General features: G+C 45.8%; 2 protein-coding genes across 2 annotated transcripts in view; one reads left to right on the top strand and one right to left on the bottom strand.

Annotated features, from left to right (window-relative positions):
• Window positions 1-25,894, top strand: part of LOC135250085 (dedicator of cytokinesis protein 2) — an 80,741-nt gene that overhangs the window by 30,904 nt on the left and 23,943 nt on the right. Inside the window, exons 25-26 of the mRNA XM_064326014.1 lie at window positions 7,638-7,780; window positions 9,743-9,838. Of these exons, the coding sequence (XP_064182084.1) occupies window positions 7,638-7,780; window positions 9,743-9,838 (239 nt within the window). The remainder of the gene's footprint in view (window positions 1-7,637; window positions 7,781-9,742; window positions 9,839-25,894) is intronic.
• On the bottom strand, window positions 10,627-25,190 carry LOC135250086 (uncharacterized). Its single transcript, XM_064326015.1, has 4 exons — window positions 24,669-25,190; window positions 16,681-18,283; window positions 15,306-15,380; window positions 10,627-12,123 (listed from the first exon to the last, which is right to left on the bottom strand). The coding sequence occupies exons 2-4, from the start codon at window positions 18,030-18,032 to the stop codon at window positions 11,955-11,957; spliced, it is 1,596 nt and encodes a 531-aa protein (XP_064182085.1). The 5' UTR covers window positions 18,033-18,283; window positions 24,669-25,190; the 3' UTR covers window positions 10,627-11,954.

Below are 25,894 nucleotides of genomic sequence, written 5' to 3'. Positions count from 1 at the left end.
TAAGCATGGAAGGTACAGTGTATCACTCTGATGGACAAAGCATTCGTGCTCTGTGGCCTGGTTCCAGTATTTCAGTCGACGTTTCAGTTAGCATTTGACTTTAACGAATTAAGCACTGGATTTGTTTTAAAGTGCAAGCGCCTTGCAGGCCGGGGCCAGCGGACAGGCAGCTGTAGTCCTTTGGGCATTGTGGCTGTGTGACGGATGGTGTTTGTTCTGGGGCGGGGGGGGGGGGGGTGAAGTGGGGGTGGAGAGGGTCCTGCGCAGCTGATGATTATCGATGTTGTTTTTTGAGACCGCTACTACCGGGAGGCTCATTCATCAAAATGCTCACCTCAAGCGCCACATCTTCTATTGATCACACCATGCTGATTGATCCCCCTGGGTTCCAGTAAAGACCTTATCACTGTTCACTCTCCCACAGTCTGCAGACCATAGTGTGCATTAATAAAGCACTTAACCAGACCTAGTGCCCCAGTGCAGGGGAGGGAGGGAGAGAGACACAACAAAAGGGAATCTATGTTCCATTGATATTTCAGTGTTGATTTCTTTTCCTTCTTCCTCCATTTGCTGTTTTCCTGTCATGCGTGCCAATAACAGGCTGAATGAGAGAGAGGCGGGGATAGAGAGAGAGAGAGAAAGAGAGAGAGAGAGAGAAAGTGGGAAGCAGAGAGAGGGAGAGAAAGAGAGAGAGAGAGAGAGAGTGAGGAGAGAGCAAGCGAGAAAGAGAAAAAACAGGTGTGTTAGAGAGAGAGACAAGCATTAATCTAATAGACCCACCACTCCCAGTTTTAATAGTGATGGAAAGTGGGAGGGGGGGGGGGAGGATGGGACACTCTAAAAAGCATAAATGAGGAATTGAGGATTAAAATGGAAATAAACAGGGACAGCATAGCACACCGATGCTGCTGGGTGCTGGAGAGGGCAAATTACTGCAGGTCTCCTGATGTTCCCGGAGCAGCCAGGCTCGGTAAGCTGTATTGTTAGAGAGGCCCGTCCGCCTGGACTTTGCTGCTGATTGTGCAGCGGCTTTGTTCTAAAGTGCACCTCTGTGTAATGCCAGCCGTCACTCACAGTTTAAAATCTCCCACCTCCCTTTAGAACGGACGATCGCGTTTAATTCCGATTAGAATAGCAGTCTTTTAGTTAGTGAGAGCTGCCCTCCACAGGAAAGCGCAGGGTGGCTGTTCTAACCAGAAGAGCATCGGCGTCCTTTCGCTGTAGGACATCAGCGGCAGTAACCGTCCCTGCCGTGGTAGTCTTGCTTTGATAAATGTCCCACGATTCTTCGGTCTTCACGTGGTTGTTTTCCCCTGAAACCTCCTGGCACTTTGAGCGAAGTCTGTCTCTCAAGTATGGAGGCGGTGGGAGAGCTGGGAGGCCCGGCCAGTGGAGGTTTCCCGTTTCGCCCCGTCGCATCTGAGGCTCCCCGCTACACATCAAGGCTGCGGCGGAGAGCGGCCGCATCCTTTTGATCGTGTAAAAAAAAAAAAAAAAAAGAAGAAAAGCTCTCAGGCTATGGACGTTCGCTGAGAGCACGGGTGCCACCGGGGATTTTGAGCCCCATTAAAATATCTCACATTGGACTCCGCCACCCCAGAAAATCTAATATGTTCTAATATGTTTTGAGGGCGCTTGTCAATCAGGGCCCTCGGAATCATTCTAGCCCCGCCCCCGCCATGGTGCCCCTGGCTGAGAGCTTAACTGGGCGTGCTCGAGTTGCATGGAAGGAAGGGCTCCTATGCCTGTCGGCCTCTTTCTCTGGAAGCGTAAACAGCTCTTGGGCTGTGGCAATAATCCTGTCAGGGGTGCAGTGAGACTGATCTGCAAGTGAGGCTTGTCAGTGTCTCACACTCAGCCTATTTTTAAGGGCCCTTGATACTTAGTGAGAGAAGGACAGGGAGTCTTTTATCTCAGCCAAGTCTGCCACTCAGTATGGACACAGTAAAGGCGATGGGTTTTTTAATAATCTAACCTCATAGAAATGTGGACATTTGAAGCTGAGGTGCTAACAAAGTACAATTTATTGCATATCACCAGATAAGGAACATTTCCTTTGGAGGTTGAGAAATACTTTGGCTTTTAACATGAGCTAATTGATTTCAATTGTTGTACGTGGCAATAAAAAGATAAAATGCGTTTTTTTTCCTTTGAGAAGTGGACGGCGTTTATGATCCAACAGAATTCCATCAAGGAATTAATCTATAAATCTCACTATCACAAAGAGAAACTCTGATACAACTGAATTTCTGTTTGAATTTTGAAATGACTTCAGTTATTCAGTGGCACACGGCCTAATCTTCGTAATGTCTGTAGGATCTCATATAACACGTTTACTGGCTTTTCCATTGTCCTTTCCGCTTCGCAGGCTCCGCACAGTAGCAGTCTTTCTCGCAGATGATTTGTAGTCGTACGCGACGAACGGCACAGTCCAAAAGCCCACTTAACCGCGAGGAGCTCGGCTGTGGCAGTGAGTGATATGATATGAACTTTAATGAGCTCGAAGACTCCGTTGGACGCGCTTCCGCTGGCGTCCCGCGGTGACGAATGGCCTGTTTGGGGACCGGTTGTTGTGGTGCCGTGGTCGATAGCGGAACGCGTGAGGCTGCGTTGGGGCTGTGCGAAATGGCGTGCGGGCGAAGCGGACGCCGATCGCACGCCGGCATCGTTACCGAGACATCGGCGAGTGTGTTTGCGCACGCGGCCGCGCTGATCGATAAGTATGACTGATGGGTGTCCTTTCAGCGATTCCCAGAGTGGCTCGGGCCGTCCGCACTCCACTGCCATTTCCTGTCTTCCGCTCTCCGTTCTGCCCTCCTTTCCTTCCTATCTGTACCTCGCCATCATGCTATCCTCTTCTCTACTCTCCCCTCCTTTTCTTTTGTCATCCCGTCTTTCCTCTCCTCTTTTTACTCCCTTTCACTCCCTCCCTATTGTGCACCAGCACTAAAACTTTGAAGACTTGTCTTTTTGTCTGCCATGTGCCTGCCGTGGCATTGATTCAGGACAGAAAAGGTCATGTTTGGAGGTCTGTGTTGCAGCCCCTCCTCTGGCCAGATCGTTTCAATACATGACTGAACCTTTTGTTGATGGGAAGTTTATAAAAAGCGGAAGAGGGAGCATTAAGGGATTCTGATGGCAAAGATAGCGTTGTGGGTGACAGGGTCAGTGGATGCAGAGGATGTTGAAGTAGTGACATGGTTGAAATCTGTAATTTCATCAAGATTAAATATTGAGTTCATGTATTACATTCAAGCCACCAAAGGATTTGAACAGTTATGAAAAAAAATGTGAAAAAAAATGTGTCCTACTGGTGAAGATAAGCTTCATAACCAAAGGAAAAACTTGCTTTGGAGTTTTTTTTTTTACAAGGCTTCTCTCATTTATTTTCTTTATTGTCCTTATCTCTCCCCCTCTTGTCCTTTTTGTAATCCTCTTTTGTCACTACTCTTATCCTCCCCAACATTTTTCTCCTCTGCTCGCTCTCCCCTCCTTCTGAAAGGGCTCATTGCCCTTTCAGTCTGTTGGTGTTGAGGCTGTAGTTTTGCAGGTGCTGTATGACTGCCCTCTGTAACCCCCCCCACCCCCCCACCCCCCAGCCCCTCCGCTACACAGCACCCCCTGCTGGGAAGCTGCTGTGGCAGGAAGGAAGTCCCACACTTCCAGCACAATGGACCTGGCAGCCACTGAAATTAAATATTGAAAACATTTATTCAAACGCAAATACAAGCTGTACGCTTTCCTGGGGAAATATCCAGGGGTGAAAAATGAGAAACGGAAGCAGCTATTGACAAACCTATGGCAGCAAATACACCAATGAATATTTAATGGCGCTTAACTGAATGAGTCATTCAGGTATCAGCAGATGGTGTGTGTGTGTGTGTGTGTGTGCTTGCGCATCTGCGTGTGTGCGTGTGTGTGTCTGTGTGTCTGTGTGTGTGTATTTATGTTTTCCATTTGCTTTTTGGGTATTTAAATATGTTTTATGCCTGCAGAACGCTTTTATAGGTATTATGTGATGGTGTATGGTGCGTGTCAACCAGCCCAGGTACTGTAGTTATAGGCTGTTGTTCAGGAGGGTATAAACAATGCAGTAAGTGTTTGTTTTTTACACCAGCGCAGTAAAAACAATTCTGAGCCATTACTGGAGGCTCTCGTATCAGAACTGTGATGTATGAATTCATAACTTCTCAGTTATTAACACACTCAGTCGTAAACCCGCCTGGAAAAATAACGAATGTGCATATTGGAAAAGTACAATCCACACAACCAACGAGGTAACTGACGAAGTTAAAGCATTCTGTCACATCTGTCACTGACAGCTGCTTTTCCCCAGCTGATTACCTCTTGTGTATGCATCACCTATACTTACCCATTAATTATTATTTATGACTAACTTCCTATTTCAGGTTGGTTACCAATTAGTGATAGACTACATCCTGTACCAGTTAGTAGCAGGTGCCCTGCTAATGCCTAATTATTATGCATAATTGTGTGATTACCTAACAGTGCCATTTTCAAATATTAATATTGTATAATCAGTATGGCATTTATTTATAATCCTGAAATGATTGAAATCACAGTATGGATACAAATATAATTAAGTGTATAACAACATTAAATTTTCATTTATTAAATTTGACAACATTAACTTTCTTTTTTTTTTGGAGGGGGGGATTTACTGTAGGGTTGAATTGAGCAAGGGAGATATCTTTCCATTTACAGTAACTAATCAACGGGGGATGGGGGGGGCAGGTCGTTGTGGTTCTGTTGAAGTTTCGGAAATAACAATGAAATGTGACAGTTTATCGCAGTTTTATCGCAGTTTACACTCGGCGATGTAACCGAGGCTCCTCCCATCCGCCAGTGTGTCCGGGTCTCTCAGTGAGGCCTGCCACTTTGTGATGCATTACACCTTTTAGATCTAATATCTGCCGTCCGAACGCTATTTCTGCCCCGTCTAATTTGATCTGCCGAAATCCTAGCCAGGGAGGGCCTGATTTAGAAGGCACCAGTAATTGAAATAGCATCTTATTACCATGTGAAATAGTTTATGGCATTCGCCGTGACATTGCACGCTGAATTGAGTGATGGGTGCAGTTTTGAGGGACCGGGTGATTTGTGATTGCTTGGAGTACATTTGGCTTGGCTATTTGTCCGTAACTATAACAATTTGGCCCGTGATAAATAATCTTAGCCCTTCCACGTCATTAGGGGACCGTCCATCTTGCATAAACCACAAACATATAATGCATATTAATATAAGTGTCTGCTGGTGGACGAAGTGTCTGGGTGATCAATTACATTAGTTTTAATCATTTATCAGTTCAGGCCTTGCAGGCTGTCATATCATCCAAGTTGTATTATGATAAAAAGTGCTGCAGTCACTTTGTGATGTATATTTGCAAGCAAATAACATTTTTGGACCTGGCAGCGCTGAGAACAATAAATGCCTCTTATTAAACCTGCAGACAGACACATACACACTCCCGCTTACTTCAACACACACACAAACACACATGCACACACACACACACATACACAGAGGGTGTATTAATGCCTGAAGGCCTAGTTGTATATTCACAGAGAGGTGGTCTTAAAAAAAAACACTCTGTTGATAACTCACAGTTGTGGTTAGCTAGCGCTCCAGGCATTGGCGGTAAAATGTTTTTTCTCAGTGCCGAGCCGTATTCCCAATAAGGTCTGCGCTACACCTCCTGGCCATGTCCAGAAACATAAATTGAGACATCTTCTGTCTGATGTTCCGGTCTTCCTGCACCCCCGCTCTGCCATACCTGTCTGCCTATCCATTTCCACTGCCTGTTTCCCCGTTCGTGTGTGTGCCGTGCCCAACATTATTATTTTGGTCACACACGCGCTCAAACCGGAAACGGCTCATCTTTCTCTTTGAAAAAGTGGATCCTGGTATCAGAACAGAGCTTGTGGCGGCCGGTTCCGCGAGAGGAGCTGAGACTCCTCTGCAGTCTCTACCCCGGAGCTAAAGGCTGCCGTTCTACGGACGCAAATTCAGTTAGCGAAGGCTCCGTCTTCAAAAAAAAAAAAAAGAAGCTGCTTCCGAATCAGTTATGTATTTATGAGCGCTAATACAGCTGGCGGGAGCGTGAACGCGACGCAGCAGATCATTTCTCTGTAATTGGTTGAAGGCGTGCCGAAGGTACGAGCGCGCTCTGGCCAATCGGGGTGGGTTTTTTTCGCAATCCCTTTAAACGAGCGGGTCCGTCACGCACCCTTTTCCCACGTTGCGGTGCCGCACACACACACACACGCACACACACACACACGCCGCTGTTAGCCTCGCGAATGACCGTTCACAATGGCCAGTCACACATGAGAGGAGAGTAGTAATAAAACATCCCTGTGAGCGAGATAAAAAAAACACCAGTGAATAACCTTTTATCTGTAATTAGGAATGAATTAGCAGAAACACTTGAAAAGTGATTTAGTACTGGACTGAGGGCATAATCAGTATGCCCTTAGCATTTATATTAATTATATTTCAAGTGTTTGTGCTAATTAATTCCTAATTGGAGATAAAGGTTTCTCACTGGGTTTTTATAGAAAATCTTGTCATTAGAATGTCATTTTCTCATTGTGGGCAAAAATGGTTCTCCATTAAAAAAAAGTGCAGGCTCTGTTTTTATTGCACCACTCAGCCTGTTGAAAGATCTTAAACACATATTGAACAATTGTGATGTTCCCTCAATAATGTCCCACTGCTTTAATCCACTCCCAATTGACAGCTCCAGCCTTTTGACTCCCTCCATGTAAACACAGAAAAGGATGAAAATAGTAATGTCGGTGCAACTGTCACTTTTTTGCACTCATAAACTTGAAAATACTAATATTTGAAGGATTGCATTCGCATTAATTCAGCATTCATCATTCTGTGCTAGATCTATGGACTTTTTTTGCCACAGCAGTCATGAGAGAGATAAACTGAAGGGATTGTTTGCTTGCTTTTTTATTTTTTTATTTATATTATCCTTTATTGACGATTGCTGTGTGGAATTTATATAAATTCAGAATCCTGTGATTTGGTACTGTTTTTTTTATGGCCATGCCAATCAAGCTGACTTTGAACACGACAATGACTTTGAGAGAGAAAGGGAATGAAAGCCCGTTCATTTCGTTTAAGAATCACATCAGCTAACACTGAGTGAGCTTTGCTTGTTATAGCTGAGTGTTCATGTGTCAGTGAAGCAGGAGATTGTTTTCTAACGGGGGCACTCGAGGCCGGATGGCTCAGGAAGCCGAGTTATTTTGGGGGCGAGGTGTAGATTAGATTGTACAGGACATTTACGATTTGCAAAAACAAAACAGTGGTTCCTGTCTTTGGCCAAGTGTGTGCCGTGTTTATGATGCCCGTGTTGTGTGTGCAGTATGTATGGTAGCGTTTTGTGTTTTGGAAGATCTGTGTATAGTCGGTTTGTTTTGGCCGATGTGTAATGCCATTGTGTTGGGTTCAGTGTGTATGGTATGGTCTGTGTTGGGTTCAGTGTGTATGGAATAGTCTGTGTTGGGTTCAGGGTGTATGGTATGGTCTGTGTGTTGGGTTTATTGTGTGTGGTATGGTCTGTGTGTTGGGTTCAATGTTTCATGACCTCTCCCGATGGCAGCGTGCCGTGACATCCTCCTACCCATGATGCTGCGGGAGCTGAGCATTGCGCTGACGGAGGTGGGGAGCAAGTCACCTGACGATGGCAAAAACAGTGTGGAGCTTCTCAACAACATCCTGGAGGTGCTGAGCAGGAAAGACGTGGTAAGAGAGCCAACAGATGTCTGCCCCGCTCTGCATCCACCGCCCCATATTTACCCACACAATCCTCACACAATGAACCCCACACAAATACTAACCCCCACAATGCTGCCTCCCCAATTCCAACTTACACACACACAGATCCCCCCCCCCCCCAAAATACTGACCTCCACACACTGATGCTCAGCCACACTGATCCTGTTCTGATTCCCACAAATGTAAAGCATGCTTTGTCACCACATTCAGAGGCACAAATAAATCCATACATTTGTGCATGCACCCTCTTAGGAAATGTGCAGGCCTCATCATTTGGTCAACATAAATATGGTGCAATCATCTGCCAAATCCCTCGTCACTATACATATACAGTATGTTCACACACTCCTGCACCAGCACCCCAGACAAACACACAAGCACACACACAGAATACCCATCCACACACACCTACAGAAACATAATAATCCATAAGCACAATCCTCCAACCCCCGACCCAAACCTACCCACACATACCTATACGACTCCTAAAAACATGAATACATGCTCCATCACCACCACACATACACACACACACTACTGGACCACACTGTCCTGTTCTCTCTGCTTTACTATGGAAAGCAATCTAACTTAACACCTTCTCCCACATCTACCGAGCACCCATAATCCCGTGCTCCCGTACTAGTGTGGAGTAATGGAGTAAGAAGACCAGCTGTGCCAGGAAGTGTGAGCGACATTGAGAGATGTGTTTAAATATACATTACACACCACTAACAGTGTGTGTGTGTGTGCGTGTATGCCCGTGTGTGTGTGTGTGTGTGTGTGTTTGCATGCGTGCGTGTATGCGTTTGTGCATGTGTTTGTGTGTGCATGTGGTGTGTGTGTGTGTGTGTGTGTGTGTGTGTGCGTGTGTATGTGTGTGTGTGTGTATGTGCGTGTGTGTGTGTTTGGAGGAACAGCTGGGAATCTGAAGCAAGAAAAGGAAAATAAATAAGTGAAATCCCCATGCCATATGAAACCAGCTGCTAAATTTCAATCTGCCTCTCTCTCATTCAATCCCCTTCTCCACATATTGAATTGATTGTGATGACAGGAGCATTCCTGTCTTAGCCCATCATCTTCACCATGCTGCCCATCCCATCAGCCCCATTACCACACTGCACTAGCATGTCATTGGGAGTCTCAGTCTCCTCAGGACTTCTTTCAAATATTCAGGGTATTGCAGTAAAATTCACACACATCTGTGTGCACACACACGGACATGCTCTTGCAAACGTGCACAAACACACACGCTCACACACATTCACACCCAGTCTGTCTTTGTCTATCACCGGTTAGCTTTTTGCACGCACGCACTCAAACCGTCTCTCTCTGTCACATATCCACAGAAAGGGACGCATACACACAGGAATGCTAATTCACACAGACGCAGCCCTGCACGCACTCTCGCGCATAAACACACGTACGCACGCACCCACCGTTTTGGTTCCGCAATCGAAACGGTGCCAGATTAAGGTAGAGTGGTGATCAGATGTTCTTGCCAGTTCTCTGCCCAGCAGTTACTGTGACTAACGTCATCTCCTCGTGCACAGGGAGCAGCCTTTGTCACACTGACAAAATAAACCGTGTGCGAATAGAGAGACAAAGCGCAAATAAAACACACAGCAGTCGTCGAGAAACTGCTCTGCTGAGTTCGGCTTGACTCAGAGAACGTCTGGCCGCTTTCAGATTTATTTTAGGGTCTGCCGTGTTTTAACTTGGTATTTGGGTGTGATATTTCGGTTGCAGTGATGATTTTGGGATAATAGTTGTGATACTGGGATATCTGGAGTTATACTGGGGTAACAGGGATAATATTTGCGTAACATGGGATATTGAGATTGCAAATGGAGACTGTGGTGTGATGTGTTTGTTTAACATGTGAAAATTCGCCCCATTCACGTTGTTTCTCTAATGTCTTATGATTTACAGGGTGAGACCTTCAAGCACATTCAGGACATTGTGCTCACCCTCCTAAGGACCATAAACCGTACTGTGATCATCATGGGCCGAGAACATGCCCTCATTGTGAGTAACCCCCCACCCCCATTTCTCACTCACTCTCTGCATTTCCCTCCTCCGAGCCAGACACAGGTCACATGTCAGAGAGGACAAAGTAAGTATTTTAACAGGCTCCAGAGGGCTCTACACTGTCCCAACGTATCGTGTTCCCTCTGTGCAGTGATATGGCCTCCATTTCTGCTACTACCCACAGTATATGCCAAATGTTTATGCCAGCAGAAGTTACTGTGCATTCTGGCACTCTGTGGTACTCTGAGGTACTCTGTGGCACTCTATGGTACTCTGTGGTACTTTGTGGCACTCCATGGTACTCTGTGATACTCTGGTACTCTGTGGCACTCCGACACACAGTAGCACTCTGTGGTACTGTCTGGTACTCTGTGGTACCCTGAGTACTCTCTGACACTCTGTGGTACTCTGTGGTATTCTCTGGCACTCTGTGGTACTCCGTAGTATTCTCTTGCACTCTGTGGTGCTCTGGCAATCTGTGGCACTCTCTGATGCCTCACTGGTCTGAGCTCTGTTGCAGCTGGGGCAAGAGTTTCTCAGTGTGACTCAGCCAGTCAGGGCCAAAGGATTATGCACTGTCACATAAAATTATATTCGGCATATCATTTCAAATATTTATTTTTAGAATAAAAAAGGCTATCCAAGGTCTGCACCACGGTCCTTTACCTGCAGGAATACTTCCTGTTGGCAGGTTTTTCAAGATGCATGTGCTATACAGTACACACATAAGCTCCCTGTCAAACACACACACACACACACATACACGCACACAGAGATAACAGTCCTTGAAAATATCGACTTTATTTGATTTCATTATATTATTTACAAACAACTGAAAAAAATGGCATGACAGGCTCAATAGCCCTTTCTATAAAAACACGTGGACCTCTCTGTCTGGCTGCATGTGTGGATATTGATGGGATGGAAAAGAGACTGATAGTTCATGTAGAGTCTAGATGTGCTTTCTCTTTTTTAATATGCATTTACTGTGTTAGTGTACATACTCTATTAGCCTGGTAAATGTACTTTAAGCATGCTGTTCACTGGTTGTCCTCTTCTGTACTCTGATTGGTGGAATGGTGCTTTGAGGGCGCGGCTCCAGACTGGTCTTAGGAATGGTGTCAGTTTATTTGCAGGACAAAACCAGCTACGCAGATAGCCTGAATGTCAGGCACCGCGCATGTGATTTGTTAGCTGTGGTCCTAATTTAGCACTCCAGTGAAGCAAAGCGCCGTTTTATGTGCCTGTGACTTTTGAGTGAGGCGGTCTTACTGCGATTTGCGCTGCTGGGAAAGAGGTGTACATGATTTAGATGTAGGTCCAGAGAACGCAGCTGGTGACATTCAGTCTGTCAGCGTGTGGAAGAGCCCGGTCATTATCACTGCCTCCCTAATTCCATTTACAAAATGGCAACGATCTCATCCCGTTGCAAACAAGATGAGGGACAATGCTCCAGGAAGAAAGAAGAAACATCCAAGTCTCTCTCCTCACGGAGATGAAACATGGCCTCACTGGCATAACATTGTTCTAGTGTCCCAACATTGTCACAATGCTCGCTGATGAGTTCTGATGAATTATTCGGTTCGGACTGGGAACACTTTGAAAAATGCAGTATAATTACAAACAGAAGACGCAGGCAGGTTTCAGTGCCTCTCCCTCTATCCTCTGAGACAGTGTGCCGTGTGATCTCAGCACAGTCTCTAGTCTACGCAACACTTCATCTCCCACAACCATATACTGTTTCAGCAGCCTCTCCCTATGCCTCTGTGTCTTTCAACACCATGGTAACTGTTGGCAGAAGCATTTCAATATTGACAAGGCTATAGTAGTCCCATGACAATTGCTGTCTGTAGTGTCTCCTTGGTGACTGACAGTGGGTTCTTGTGTCTTCTTGCTGTACTGTATCCTAGGTGACAGCTGGCTTTAGCGTCTCATTGATCACGCCTGGCTATAGTGTCTCCTAGGTGACAGTTGGCTGTAGTGTCTCCTTGGCCACACCCGTCCATAGTTAACCGAGGTGACATCAGGATGTAGTGTCTCTTAGGTGACGACACGCTGTAGTGTTCTCATTTTGACAGCAGCTGGCCAGAGATCTTCTCATTTAAATGTGTCCTTATAGCCACCAGAAGCATTTCTTGCGCAGTTTCTTAACTTTGTTCTTAGTGTTGGAGGATGGGCGTGAGGGGGGAGGCAGAGCAGGCAGAGGAGTGTCATAATCCCCCTCCAGAGTGTCCAAAACCCCCTGGAAGCGCCCCTCCTGCTGTCGGAAGTCGTGTTCCACACTGAGAGAGAGGGAAAGAGAGAGACTGTCACGCGCTCAGTCATACTGTCATTTTCTGTTTGGGAAGCTCTGTATCAGCGGTATCTCTGACCCTGGTGTTTGGGTTAGATTAATGTGTTAAAGGAATACTGAAAATTCAGCAGTAGTGTCTTGCCAAGAATTTTAACTCCACACTAACCTACAGTCCAACGCCTCAATCACAACCTCACGCTAACCCTCAACCCAACGGCCTAATCACAACTCCATACTAACCCAAAGCCCCACACCCTAATCACAACCCCACACTGACCTACAGCCCAACACCCTAATCACAACTCCACACTAACCCAAAGCCCCACACCCTAATCACAACCCCACTCTAACCTACAGCTCAACACCCTAATCACAACTCCACACTATCCTACAGCCCAACGCCCTAATCACAGCTCCACACTAACCCAGAGTGCCAAACCCTAATCACAACTCCACACTAACCCAGAGTGCCAAACCCTAATCACAACTCCACACTAACCCAGAGTGCCAAACCCTAATCACAACTCCACACTATCCTACAGCCCAGCACCTTAATCACAACTCCACACTAACCTACAGTTCAACACTCTTAATCACAACCCCACACTAACCCAAATCCAACACTCTAATCACAACTCTCACCCCACTCCACGCAGCCCCGAGGCCTTGAGAAGCGCATCACGGGTTCTGTGACGTGCGTTGCGCAGTCGAGCACGTTCGGCTGCTTTGATCTGCGCGTTCGCCCGTGTTTGTCTGCACTTTTACGCCGCGGCGGAAGAATTGAACGCTCCTAATTGGCTCCCCTGGCAGGATCTTCGCCGGCGTGGAGAAGCGAAGGGCCCGAAACCTTGCGCTCGCTGACACCGAGGTGTCCTTCCGAAAGCCCGCAGCGAGCTCTGGAGCGTGAGCTGTGCGCGGTGCTGGGCTATATCGAGCGGTTTAACGCGTTTTCGGTCGAGGGCTCGGCACTGCGAGTTCCGTCATGCGTGAATTGAGCCCTGCACTGTGTGCCTGCACAGTCGGTTGGATCAGTTCGATGAGCTGTGCGTGCAGCAGGACAACTAAAGCAGAGGTCATTACAGCTTGCCTGCTAACAAGAAAATAAAAGAAGCCACCGTTTCGCCATTACTTCCTCATGAAATAAATATATTTATACAGTAGAGTAAAATGTCATAATTGGCCTGGAGTTTTACCAAAAACCAATCAGGCCTGCAAGCAAAGCCTGTGTGTGAGCTGTACTTATCAACAGTAGAGAACAAAAATTTGCACTACCCAGTCAAATATCAAGCACTTGCATGCATTGGTGTTCTAAGCAAATCGGTTTTCTTGCTGTGCTTTACTTTTTTCCTCAGTAGTCGCAACTTTTCCAATTAGCTGCCATGCTGTTAGGTTAATCAAATGGCAAATGCGCTGCTGGCTCCAGTTCAATAGCAATAGCATTATGTGGTCCGATAACTCTGCCCGTAGACTGTTGTCCCATCTCCACAAACAGCCAAGAGTTAACCTAGCAAAACCAGTGAAGAAGGTAAGAGCGTTATAGTCCCCTAATAGTCACTTTGAGTTTTAGTTCGAACAGTGTAAAGGGGCTACCATTACCCTGAGACAACCCGGACCTCTCTTCTGGTTCATCAGTCATTCCATTTCTCTTTAGTGTATCATAAAGCCGGAATCTAGATGTCTAGAGGGCGGGAAATCTAACTTGTGAGACCTTTTGACATAAACAGACTTGGTAAACTGTAATATAGCTCAGGTTTTACCCAGATATAGCCTGGCTATGTCCAAATGCAGTAAGCATTCTGAATTCTAAACTACTGAATTCAAAAATACAGTATACTGTATGATTGCATATTTGCACATCTTTGTTGAACAATCTTTTATGAGTATCTATGATGGCATAGCCTATGTGTTTTATGTCTTCAATGTGTTTCATATGCCACCTGTAGACAAAGACAGATTCCCACATGTGTAGATAGTCATGTTTTTGTAATCTAGTCAGCTAGAAAACTTCACCGACTTTTCACCATATAAAATGTTCACTGGGAGAGCTCTTTCCTTAGAGTTTGAAATAAAGGATTTACAAATACAGGAAGGCCTGGGACACACCAGGAGGAAAGAAGTAAGGCCAATGCTCAGGTTCAAATCTGCAATCATTAAATTGTAGGAACCAGCTCTGATTCTGTGGGAGAGTGTGTGTGATTGAGCGCATGATTACGGTTTTAAGAGAGAGTTTGTGAGCGCGTGGCTATCCATTCACAAATCTTTGTGTCAGTTTTTCGGTTTTGTTTGTGTGTATGTGCATGTGTGTGTGTGCATGCATGCACTTGCGTGTGTGTGTGTGTGTGTGTGCACGTGTGTGTGTGCATGCATGCACTTGCGTGTGTGTGTGTGTGTGTGTGTGTGTGTGTGCGCATGTGTGTGTGTATGCTTGTGCATATTTGTGCAGGGGAAAGTATTTGTTTGCATATGAGGGAGCTGCTCTTCATCTCTGCCTTGTAGATTAATTCAGCTTGACAATCTAAAATGTCTTCAGGCAGCAAAATCAGAACTCTCATTTTCTGAGTAAAATAATTAAAGAAAAACTCCCCAGACTCCTTTGTCCGCCCACACATATGCATTAATAGAATATTGTGTCATTATCTCTGCATTGTGCTCATTCCCAGCGGGTATGGTAGATATTTCAACAGCAGTGGTTTCTTCCCTTTGATTGGCCCTTATCAAATATGTATATGTGTACACAAACCCTGAATACCCCGGTCATTTATAATATATAGTCTGTTTGATGGCCACACATAGTCTTTTACTTTTCTATTAGGGTCTTGTGTGTGTGCAGTGATGCGTGTGTGTGTGTGTGTGTGGACATGCCATATGTTCATTTGTCGTATGCGCGCACTTGTGCATGTAAGGTATCAGCCATGCATATGACGATTTATTAATGGCTGGTTCTTGATTAATTAAGGAAGGAAACCAATATGATTGACAGGTGACTGTGTGGTCAGGAGCCCCTTTGCTGTCCCTGTGCTTGTCTGTCTGTCTATTAGCAGTAAATGACAGCCAGTGCATGTCCATCTTTCTGTCTGCTTGGTACTTTCAGATAATACATAGTGCTTGTCTGTCTCTCTGCCTGTTACCTTTAAACGGTACACAGAGACTGTCTGACTGTCTGCCTGTTACCTGTAGATGATACAGGCTGTCTTCTGGCAGGTGGTACAGTTGTTCAGATCCTGCCCTGTCCTGTAGGAACGCCGTCTGCAAAAAACAGCAAAATTACATTACTTAAAGGTGACACAATGGACACATACAAACAGGCACACCTACAGACACACACACGCATACACAGACACACACATACACAGACATACACACACACACACACACCCAGACACACACGCGCACACGCACACAGACACACACACACGCATACACACACACACATACACAGACACACACATGCACACACACACACACACACACACGCATACACACACACACACATACACACACACACACACACACACATATGCACAGACACACACACACACACACACACACACACAGACAGCATGAGCTGGAGCAGACAGAGCTTGCTCTTTTGAGTCATGCAGAACAGCCGCAGCAGACGGGTGAATTCCAGAAACATTAATTACACATCTGATATGATAATCTCCGCAGGATTCATTTCGTCTGTCAGACAGCCGCTGGGTCTATGAGGCAGAGGGACAGGGCAGAAACAGGAGGGGAGGAGACGGAGGTGGAGAAAACAGAGGGAGGGATGGAGAGAGCGAGGGAGGGCACAGGAAAGCGGAATAGGAGACGATGAGATGGAGGAAGATCGGGTTAATGAGGGGACGAATATCCTCCTGACAGGGAAAATGCGGTTACCATGGGGACCGGTGGAGCCTTTGCTCCAGGTTCGTTTTGGGGGGTGGAGAGGTGACAGCGCAGTCAGGCACAGACAGAATGAATGGCTTCACTGGAGGCTTGATTGCATCCTACCCCCCCCCCCCCCCGGTGGTGATTGGCCAAGTTCATCGGAGGGAAACCACTGTCTTCAGTTGCATGAATGCAATGCACAAACAGCATTGTTCAGCAGCACACCGCTCCAGAGCCGGCTCTAGGATTTTGGTGGCCCTCAACAACAATTATCCTAAGTACTGCACAATTAAAAAAACTTAATATTTAAAATCTGAATAGTGTTGCCCATCCATACTTAAGCCCTAAACAACCACATAGGCTGTTTATGCCAACAGCCGGCTCAGCACAGCTGAATAAGTACATTTCGTTTTTAAAAAAGAAGTAAGAAAAGCAACCAAGGAGGGCAATAGACTAGACACAGGTAAAACTGTCTTTCTGTCCTGATGAAAATGTCAGACAGACACACAGGTGATCTAGAAAAATCTCTTTCTCTCTCTCCCTGTCACTCTCTCTCTCACTCACAAACACCCACTCTCTCTCTTTCTCCCTCTCTCTCTCTCTCACACACACACACACACACACACACCCTCTCTCTCTCTCGCTCTCTCACACACACACACACACACACACTTACCCCTCGCTCAGAGCCCTGCTTCTCTCCAGATCCTGGATGACATTTAGCAGGACTTTAATCTTCTCCTGGTTGGACAGCAGACTCTCCTCCACGGTCAGCAGGCGGTCCTGGAGGCCCTTGGGCACCCCGTTGCATTTCGGAGAGGGGGACGGAGGCAGGCCTGTGTGGTGAGGGTGGTAGTCTGGGGGAAAGGTTTTGGCACTCGGTGCGTGTGAGTATTCCGACTGCGAAGAGGAACGTTTTTGGGCAGGTGTTTGTGGATCAGGTGGTATTGTGGGTTGAGAAGGTACAGGGTCTGTGTTTGTAGAGTGGTCAGAAGAGGCAAGTTTGGGTTCTGCGTATGTAGGCTGGTCATATGCAATAATTGCAGGTTCCGTGTAGGTGGAGTTGTCAGGAGAGGCATGTTTATGTTGTGTGTGTGTAGGCAGGTCAGGAAGGGTGGGTTTCGGTTCTGCGTGTGTAGCGCAGCCGGGGGGCGTGGCTTTGGGCAGGGTGTGTATAGGGGCTGCCGGGGGAAACTTAGCTTCCTCAGAGCGGGTTCCGTTTTTTGAGCTGGGGGCGGGGAGAGTCATACTCCCCCTCAGCTGGGCCGCCCTCCTGCGGCAGGCCGGGGCCATGCAGGGCGGGGCCTGCGGCTGCTGTTTCCGCCCACAGTGGGTGCAGATCCGGGGGGTCATTCGACAGGGCCGGGGGCTGGGCTGAGACTCCAAACTCCCCGAACGCCCTCCCACCTGCGTACACGCTTGCTCTCTGAGGCTCATCGTCTTCTCCAATAGGGTCCTGCTCTGCCCTGGCTCCGCCCCTTCCGTGTCTTCGCTGCACACCCCACCCACCACCTCTGGAGCAACCACGCTGCCATTGACGTAGCGGATGTTCCGCTTCCCTGTTGGCTGACTGCTAGTCCTGCCACCTGATTGGTTGGGACTGGTCCTTTTTACTTTAACATGGCAATAAACCTCGCCCCCTACATCTCCCTGGCCCAAGCCCTGAGAAATGCTATTGGCTGCGTTCTGAGAGATTTCCTTTGTGACGGCAGTGCCTGTATCGCAAGAAGTTAGCCTCCCAGTGTGCACTGCTCTCGTAATCTCAGGCTTGACCCTTCCGTGACCTTCCTGTGCTCCCGGCAGACTAGCGCCGTGCTCTGATTGGCCAGGCTGTTTTCTCCTCTTCAGCGAGACCAGGGCTCGGAGTTGGGGAGAGGTCTGCACTCCCACATTGCACAAGGGGCCCCATTTCTGCGACGACACCCCACCTACTCTGTCACTTTCCCCCGTCTTCCAGCTCCGCCCCCTTGTCAGTGGGATGCCCAGTTCTGGCACCGGATTCGTTGTATCGGTTGCCCGTCTCCCCATGACCAGGCCGACTGGCTCAGCCCCCAGAGGAGCTGGGAGGGGAGGGGCAACACTGTGCCATCACAGCTAGGGGATGGAGGCGTCGCAGTGGCTTACATTTGGAGCAAAAGATGAAATACTGCTGAAATATTCGTCTCTGTTTGTGTGCACAAGTGTGCGAGGGTGTCTATGTCTGTAAAGATCTGTGTGTGCATTTGCTAATTAGGCCTTTGCGATTGTGCTGGTGACACACGTCCAGTTTGTTTTTCCTCCTACAGAACAGAGAGAGAACAAGGAGAGGATGTAGACCTTGTTACTGCTGCGCAAATATATATATTTTTTGTAAACTCAGTTATTCAGTGTTTACACAACATTAGCACCAGCCAGCCCAATGCAAATTCAAGCCCACAGAACCGGGAAGTGACAGCACTTGAAACACTGTGACAGCACTGGGAGACACTGTGAAACATAAATGCAGTTTTACTAAATTAATCCAGTAGTCTCAGCTTACAAAGGAATATTTTTACATAACTGAGGGCTGCCCAACCCTGTTTCTGGAGATCACTCCAACCATAACAAAGCACACCTCATTCAACAGCGAAAAATCTCGTTGAGCTGCTAGTTAGTAGAATCAGGTGAGTCAAATTAGGGTTGAAATGAAAATCTGCAGGACAGTAGATCTCCAGGAACAGGGTTGGGTAGCCCTGGTGTAACTCAATTTAAAAAGGGGTAAAAAAAAATAAAAAAATAGAATAACTTTAAAGTTAAAGACCAATGAACAAATTAATTCATCCTACTCAAATGTTTCAAGCCAATTGGTTTCCTCAAACCGTGTGGAGAAACTGACCTTTTTTGTTCTGCAGTGTACCGCAGCTCTCCTGAAAACATCTCAGTGTGTCTCACAGCGGTCTCTCTTGCATTGACTGTCTCCCTCTCTGTACAAGGTGTTTGTCTTGCAAACACCTCTGTACAAGGTGTTTGTCTCTCCTGTCCTAGCTGGGAGGTGCCTCTCTGTTCTACCTGATTTATATGCATTTAAAACGCACAGAACAGAACAGGAAAGCCATGGCAGGTCTGTTCTGCTTAGAAGCAGCCTGTTTAAGACTCCCAGACCGGGAACCTGATCTAACAGGCTTTTGAACGGCTCAATGCATTATTTTGCGAATACTGACAAGCGGGGTTTAATATTGTAAGGCATGGATGAATTTTATGCAAACAGGCTTCAGCCTGACAGATAGAAGATGGTGATCCTACCTGTTCTGACACAACGTTTTAAAGAAGGGGTCGTAAAGATCGGTTTTCCTCCCTAATTTAGTCCACCTTTGAGATGCACACTGGTGATCATTATGGCAGTCCGCTAACGACTTCATTAGTTCCTGACAGAGGAAAATGAATAATCTGTTTACTGTGAGGCTCATTAATGTTTCCAGAGAACGGAGAAACAGCAGCGTCTGGACATCAGGGACATAACCATCTCTGTGTGTGAGTGAGAGAGAGAAAGAGAGAGAGCGAGAGGGGCAGGTGACACACACACACACACACGCACACGCGCACACACACACGCTGTGTGTAGTTGAAGAACAGGGGACTGAAGTTTCTTTCTTTTCCCTAAACTCATTATTTTCCCTGCAGGGAAGAAAACTATTCCTTGTAGTGTTCAGCGGATAACCATTATTTACGTATCTATTTATTCATTTGTTAAGGGAGTGATAAGTGGGCTTTCAAAAGAGAATCAGCTGCTTAAATAAGGGTTTCACAACCTTCTTCAGTCTGCATATGGCATGTCATAGAATATCTTGCTCTCCTGCCTGCATGCGAGCATATTTTGATCCACATTTGTCAGGTCAGCGGTTCGCTTGTACTCTTGGAAATGAAAGTGTGTCTGTCCGGTTCCCTCACCTCCTGTCTCCTTCTCTTTCTAAAGAATTCAGTGTAAGGAAAGAGATACTAACTCTCCTCTTATACTGCACATGGTAAATGGACTGCATTTATATAGCGCTTTACAATTGATGCCTCTCATTCACCCATTCACACACACTCACCAACAGTGAAAAGCTGCCATGCAAGGTACTAATCAGCTTGTTGTGAGCAATTAGGGGTTAGGTGTCTTGCTCACACTTTGACACGCCCAGGGCAGGGGATCAAACCGGCAACCGTCCGACTGCCAGACAACCGCTCTTACCTCCTGAGCTATGTCGCCCCACATATACCCATACAGTGTGTCTCTCTTTCACACAAATACTCAACACAGTCTTTTTTCTTTCTCTCCCTTTCCCCTTTCCCTTTGCATAATGTTGTCTATCCTTTTTTTACTTTGTCCATTCACACTGAAAGCGCACATCCCACAAACACACATAGTGACTCCGCTCACTTCCCTAAGCTGTGCGCGACACTGCGGTAGCCCTCGTAGCGAGCTGTGTGTCTCTCTGTGTGTCTCTCTGGTCTGTGCGTAACACTACCCTCTTCCCTAATCTGCGTGCAGTGTTCTCCTCTTCCTGATCAATGTGTGACTCTGTACCTCCCTGTAGTCTTTATTTCGAAAAGGACAAGTGGGAGGAGCTGTGGCAAGTGGTCTTTGATTGGACGCTGGTGCGTGCCAACGATCGATACCGAGAGCTGCAGACGAAGCATCTATCCCCATATTTCTGAAAGATGAAACCCCACAAATAGAGCCCGCTACCGCAACGTGGCTAAAGAAACACGAGCACGGCGGTATTTCAGTCTGGCCGTTTTCTGGAAAGGGTTTTTCGAGCCTGAGAGTAAGTCTGTACCGTCGCAGCAAGATGCCGACCGAGCGTCATTATGAAACCACCTTTCGAGCACTCATTAACAGCCAGCTCACCAGGGCACCCAAATCAGCTCAATTAGTCATTTTAATGATTAATAATTATGTGCAATAGCACAACAGTTCACAGGATGGTGTCCGTGGCTATTAGCAAATATTTGCCCATTTTATTACAATCTGACATTTAGCAGAAACTCTTATCTAGACTGACTTACACAGCTTACATTTCCACATACAATCCGTTTATACAACTGGACATTTACTGAAGTAATTTAGATTAAGTGCCTTCTTAAAGGGTACACCTGCCAATGCCTCACCTGGGAATCACACCTGTGACCTCTGAGGTACTGTAAGATCCAGTTCCCTAACCACTGCACTATACTGCCACTCCAAAAGAGTAACTAATGTGCACTGGCCAGGAAACTAACCAGGGTCATCTGCTTGAGGGCTATGCTGGTCACTGTACCACAAACAGGTTCAATCTGCAGGACAATAATAACATTGTGCCTACACAATAATACAACCCTCTATAACAAATAACAAATTTGTCTGCTGGTGATTCTGCACCATTCTTTATTTATTAAGAGAATGAAATCAGAAATGCATTAGAGAAACCTGAAATGTCGACCGGCACTAACAAAACATTATCAAAGGTTATCTCTTATGTGATTGAATGATAACGGAATGGCATTGTACACGAACATGTCAAGAATGTAAAATGTGAACAATTGGATCGGACATTCCAGTTGTTCCCTCATTTCAGAATCAGTTCTGAATACTTTTTGCAGCAACTGTACATCTGCAAAGCCACATGATCGACCACATGGTGCCTCTGTGTCAGCTGCGTCTAAAACTGTGATAATTATCAAGTCTGCACAGGGCCCATACCTCCAACCAGTGACAACAGCAGCTGGGTACAATTTAATATTACTTCTATGGTGTTTATACACATGTATACGCTTCTTATCGATACATATTGATGTTCATTATATAAACAACACATGGATAATGTGTGGCCCCTGTGCATAATTTTTTTTTTTTTTTAAGAATTTGGCTTTCTTGAAAACGTGTGTGTTTGTGGGCAAGATTCACGCATGCTGAAATACAGTAAAGTGCAGTATACTCACACCTCTCCTCATCTCCTTCCCCTGGTTGAGGTGTACACTTATATTTTAAGGCATTTATGGAGGTTATTCAAACACCCGGGAATTTCACTGAAGTAATTCAGGTTGTACTAAACTGGTTTGCCTATGGGGCAACAAAAGAAGCTGCCTGCAATATACAGTATTATCAATATACAGTATTATCAAACCTTACACTTCCTCCAGACCACTGCACTCTGCAAACTTGGGTCATCTTGCCTACCTCTTCCTGAAAGCAAAGGCATCCATGTCTATTATCTGCTCTGGCCCCCTAGTGGTGGAATAAGAAAGCGCTCCCCATTACTGTCAGCACAGCAGAGTCACTGTATGTTTTTCGCCACAAACTGAAATCACACCAGTTCAAACTACATACTGGCTCAACAAACTCAGAATATCTTAAACTATGAGCACTTATACTGGGTTGAATACTACCAAAATACAACACTTGATCAGCTCTCGCACCGTAGTGTTATGTGGTGCTTATAAAAATAATAATAATAATAATAATAATAATAATAATAATAATAATAATAATAATAATAATACTTAATTTATAAAGTGCCTTTCAGGACACCCAAGGTCAGTTTACAGGGAAATCAGGATAAGACAGACAGTGCAGAGGATTAAAGCACTATAGCACCATATCCTCGATATCCCTCTTAAGCCTCCTACGACAGTTACGACACAGTTATGACACAAGTCGGCAACATATCGTTGCTGCTCCTCGCCAAACCTATTTGTATGCACTGTGTAAGACTCTGGATAGCAGTGTTTGCTAAATGATTAGATGTAAAAGTAATATTGGGCAGTTGGTGTCATCATTAATTAAACTCATGCCTTCTATCACTGATGATTCACTGTGAAAACTAGCAGTTTATTAAAAAAATAAATAAATCTGATCCATCCCATTGCAGTGTATAGTGTAGTGGATGTTTGTTCAGGAGAAGACTGTCAGATGGCATCACCATAATTGTCTTGTCTAATCTATTCAAGGTAATGTGATAACTTGTTAGATAGCACCAAGCTCATTATGATTTGGCTGTCTCTATCTAATTAATAACTGATTAATCAAAGCCAACTGTTGTGCTCTCAACTGGCATAACAATACAGAAATCTCAACTGATTTAATGACAGACTGCGAAATCTGGTCCCTGAAAACGCAGGGTATCTGTGTAGCAGTATGCATGATTCTATTGGGTGTCCAAGCTGCCTTTGCTAAATCTTCATTTTCCTCTCCCTCTCTCTCATACACACACACACACACACACACACATACACGCTCTCTGTCAACATGAATGTTATGCTTGCTGTCTTGTACTTCATTCCTTTTCTCTGTGTCCTCTTAATTTGCAGTCATTATCTCTCCCCACTGGCTGTTTCCTGTCTTTATCTCTCTTCTTGGCACCCTTTTTGTCTTCTTCTCTCTCCATCAAAGTCCTTGGATCTATTGTCGTTTCTCTCACTTTGTCATTGTCTTGGTGCTTAATCCCCTCATCTCTCCCATTCTGTCCCCATCTTTCTTTTTCATTCCGTCGCTCCTCAGCCCCCCCAAATCAAACCCAATTTCTGTCTCAAATTCAAGTCCACTTTCTGCCCAATTTCCACTCTTCTTTCTCTGTCCATTTCTTTCTCTCCTCTTTTTTCTCTTTCCCACTGTCAACCAATCAGTCCAACATTGTTTCTTTGCTTCTCTTCTCTACCTCCCCCCCTGTGTGTGTGTGTGTGTGTGTGTCCATTCGAGCATGCTTATGGTTTTTTGATGTCGTTTTAAGAGGTGAACCAACATTTTTTTTGGGGGGTGGGGTTGAGTGGGGGGCTGAAAATTGGGTTGCATTTCTGTACAAGGCTTTGATACAGCACAGCTGTAGGTCGCTGTGGTTACAGAACGGCACAGACACATATTAGTAGACCTGCAGGTCAGTACAGATAGAGGTCAGTAGAGCTACAGGTCAATGCAGGTCTAGACCAGAACAGATGTCAGTCCAGTATGGCTACGGCTGTTAAAAAGCTAACAACGGTAAATGTGTCTGAGAATTATTCCTGATTTTATTGCAGTGTAAGATGACACTGCCAGATAGAATCACACAGACCTCCGGAGAGCACTGCTAAAAACAAAACTGCTGTTAAATATTGCATAAGTGAGAGGAGGGTAGGAACACAATAGACTCATAGATCACAGGCCATTATAAGAGAACTGTGGAGAACACATACGCACCCATGTAAACGTATAGAGATGAATCTGGGTAACTGTATAAGTTACCTTGCTAGGGTAGTGTTGATTTAAAAAAAGAAAGAAAAACAACCAATAAGGATATTAAACACAGGTGAATGTAGCTGCCTTTCTGTCATGTTGGACAGACATACACAGGTGATCCAGAAATCTCTCTCACTCTCTCTCTCCCCTCCTCTCTCTCTCTTTCTCTCCCCCTCCCAATTCATTTTCAATCAATCAGATTTCATGACAGATACACAGGTGATCAGGATAGATAAACCATTTCTCTCTCTCTCTCTCTCTTTCTCTGTCTCTGTCTCTCTCTGTCTCCCTCTCTCCCCCTCTCTCTGTCTCTCTCTCTCTATATATACATTAGACAAACACAGGTGATCATCATGAGTTCTATATCTACTTTCTCACCTGTGTCGCAATCTCACGGGTTAGCTTTTCGCCAGATTTTTATTTTTGAGAAAATTTGAAGCTGCAAATCTCTAGAACCAAGCGCTCCAGTGACTTACCGATGCTGTTCAACCGGACGCTGTGTCAGTGGTCTCTCTCTCTCTCTCCCTCTCCCTCTCTCGCTCTCCCGCTCTCTGCGTGGAGTCTGTTTCAGTCTGTCCGCTCTGTTTCTCTAATCCCAGTGCGTGCCCCCGATTCTGCTCTCCGCCGCGCACACAGATGTGTCAGGTGTGAGTCCGTTTTTTTTTCACGCGCACGCAACCTGTCCCGAAAACTCCACATTTAAAAGTGTTTCCCAGCTGTCCGTCATGTCTGCATGACCCACCTATTCCTCTTCTCCCTGTCTGTCACTTTTCTTTTGACAGGATGCGCTGAGCTCTGTGATCTCTTCTGAGATTCTGACTTCTGTCTGTCCCTGTCTCTTACTGTCTCATTCTCTCTCTCTCTCTCTCTAGCTTTTCCTCTCTTCTCTCTCCCTCTCTCCTTTTCTCACACACACTCTCTTTCTCACACACACACACACACACCCAGCTCCACTGCTGAGTTGAAAAATCTTTCTGAAATCAGCTGGAGGGGAAAAGAGAGAGAGGAAGAGAGAGAGAGAGAGGTGACTTCGACTCTCCGTGAAGGGACCGTGTGAAAACTATGAACAGCTGTTCAAAGGAACACTCTGTCAGACACCCCAGCAGAGATGTGCCACCGGAGACAGCAGGCAGGGGATTTGCTCTTGGTCCCTCAGCTGAGAATAGAATAGCTGTGAGTGAGACAGAGATAGAGAGAGGCAGAGAGAGAGAGAGATGGAGGGACAGATGGAGAGAGAGATGAACTGAGGTGGAAGAGTGGACCAGGGTACGTGGAGTATGCAGTGTTGTTCAGTGCACTTTTCTGGGTTTTCAGTGAATCTGTTTCAGACCGGTCTGTGTGTAAGGATTTAGTGTCAGGGTCTGCATCTCTGTATTTCTCGGTTAAATGGGTGCATGTACATGACCTTTGTACTGCATATAATCAGCATGTGTGATGAGTTTGTGTTGTACTGTTCATAGTTTTGTTTAGTGTATTTAGTGTGTGTGCTTATGTATGTGTAGCATTTGGGAAATGGTCTGTGTCTATATATACACACGTTTATGTTTTAGTATGAGCATGGCAGCATGTGAGAGAATATGTGTGTATTTAAGTGAGTGTGTGTGATACTGCATGCATATTTGTGAGCACAGTATACATTTGTGTATATGATCGCATGAGTTCAAGTGTATATTATTATATATGCTATTTATTTTTTGTATGG

This window comes from Anguilla rostrata, chromosome 3 (assembly GCF_018555375.3).
Source record: "Anguilla rostrata isolate EN2019 chromosome 3, ASM1855537v3, whole genome shotgun sequence".
In the NCBI taxonomy this organism is placed as follows: domain Eukaryota; kingdom Metazoa; phylum Chordata; class Actinopteri; order Anguilliformes; family Anguillidae; genus Anguilla; species Anguilla rostrata.
The sequence above is the reverse complement of the archived record's forward strand: the minus strand, read 5'-3'. Positions and strand labels throughout refer to the sequence as shown.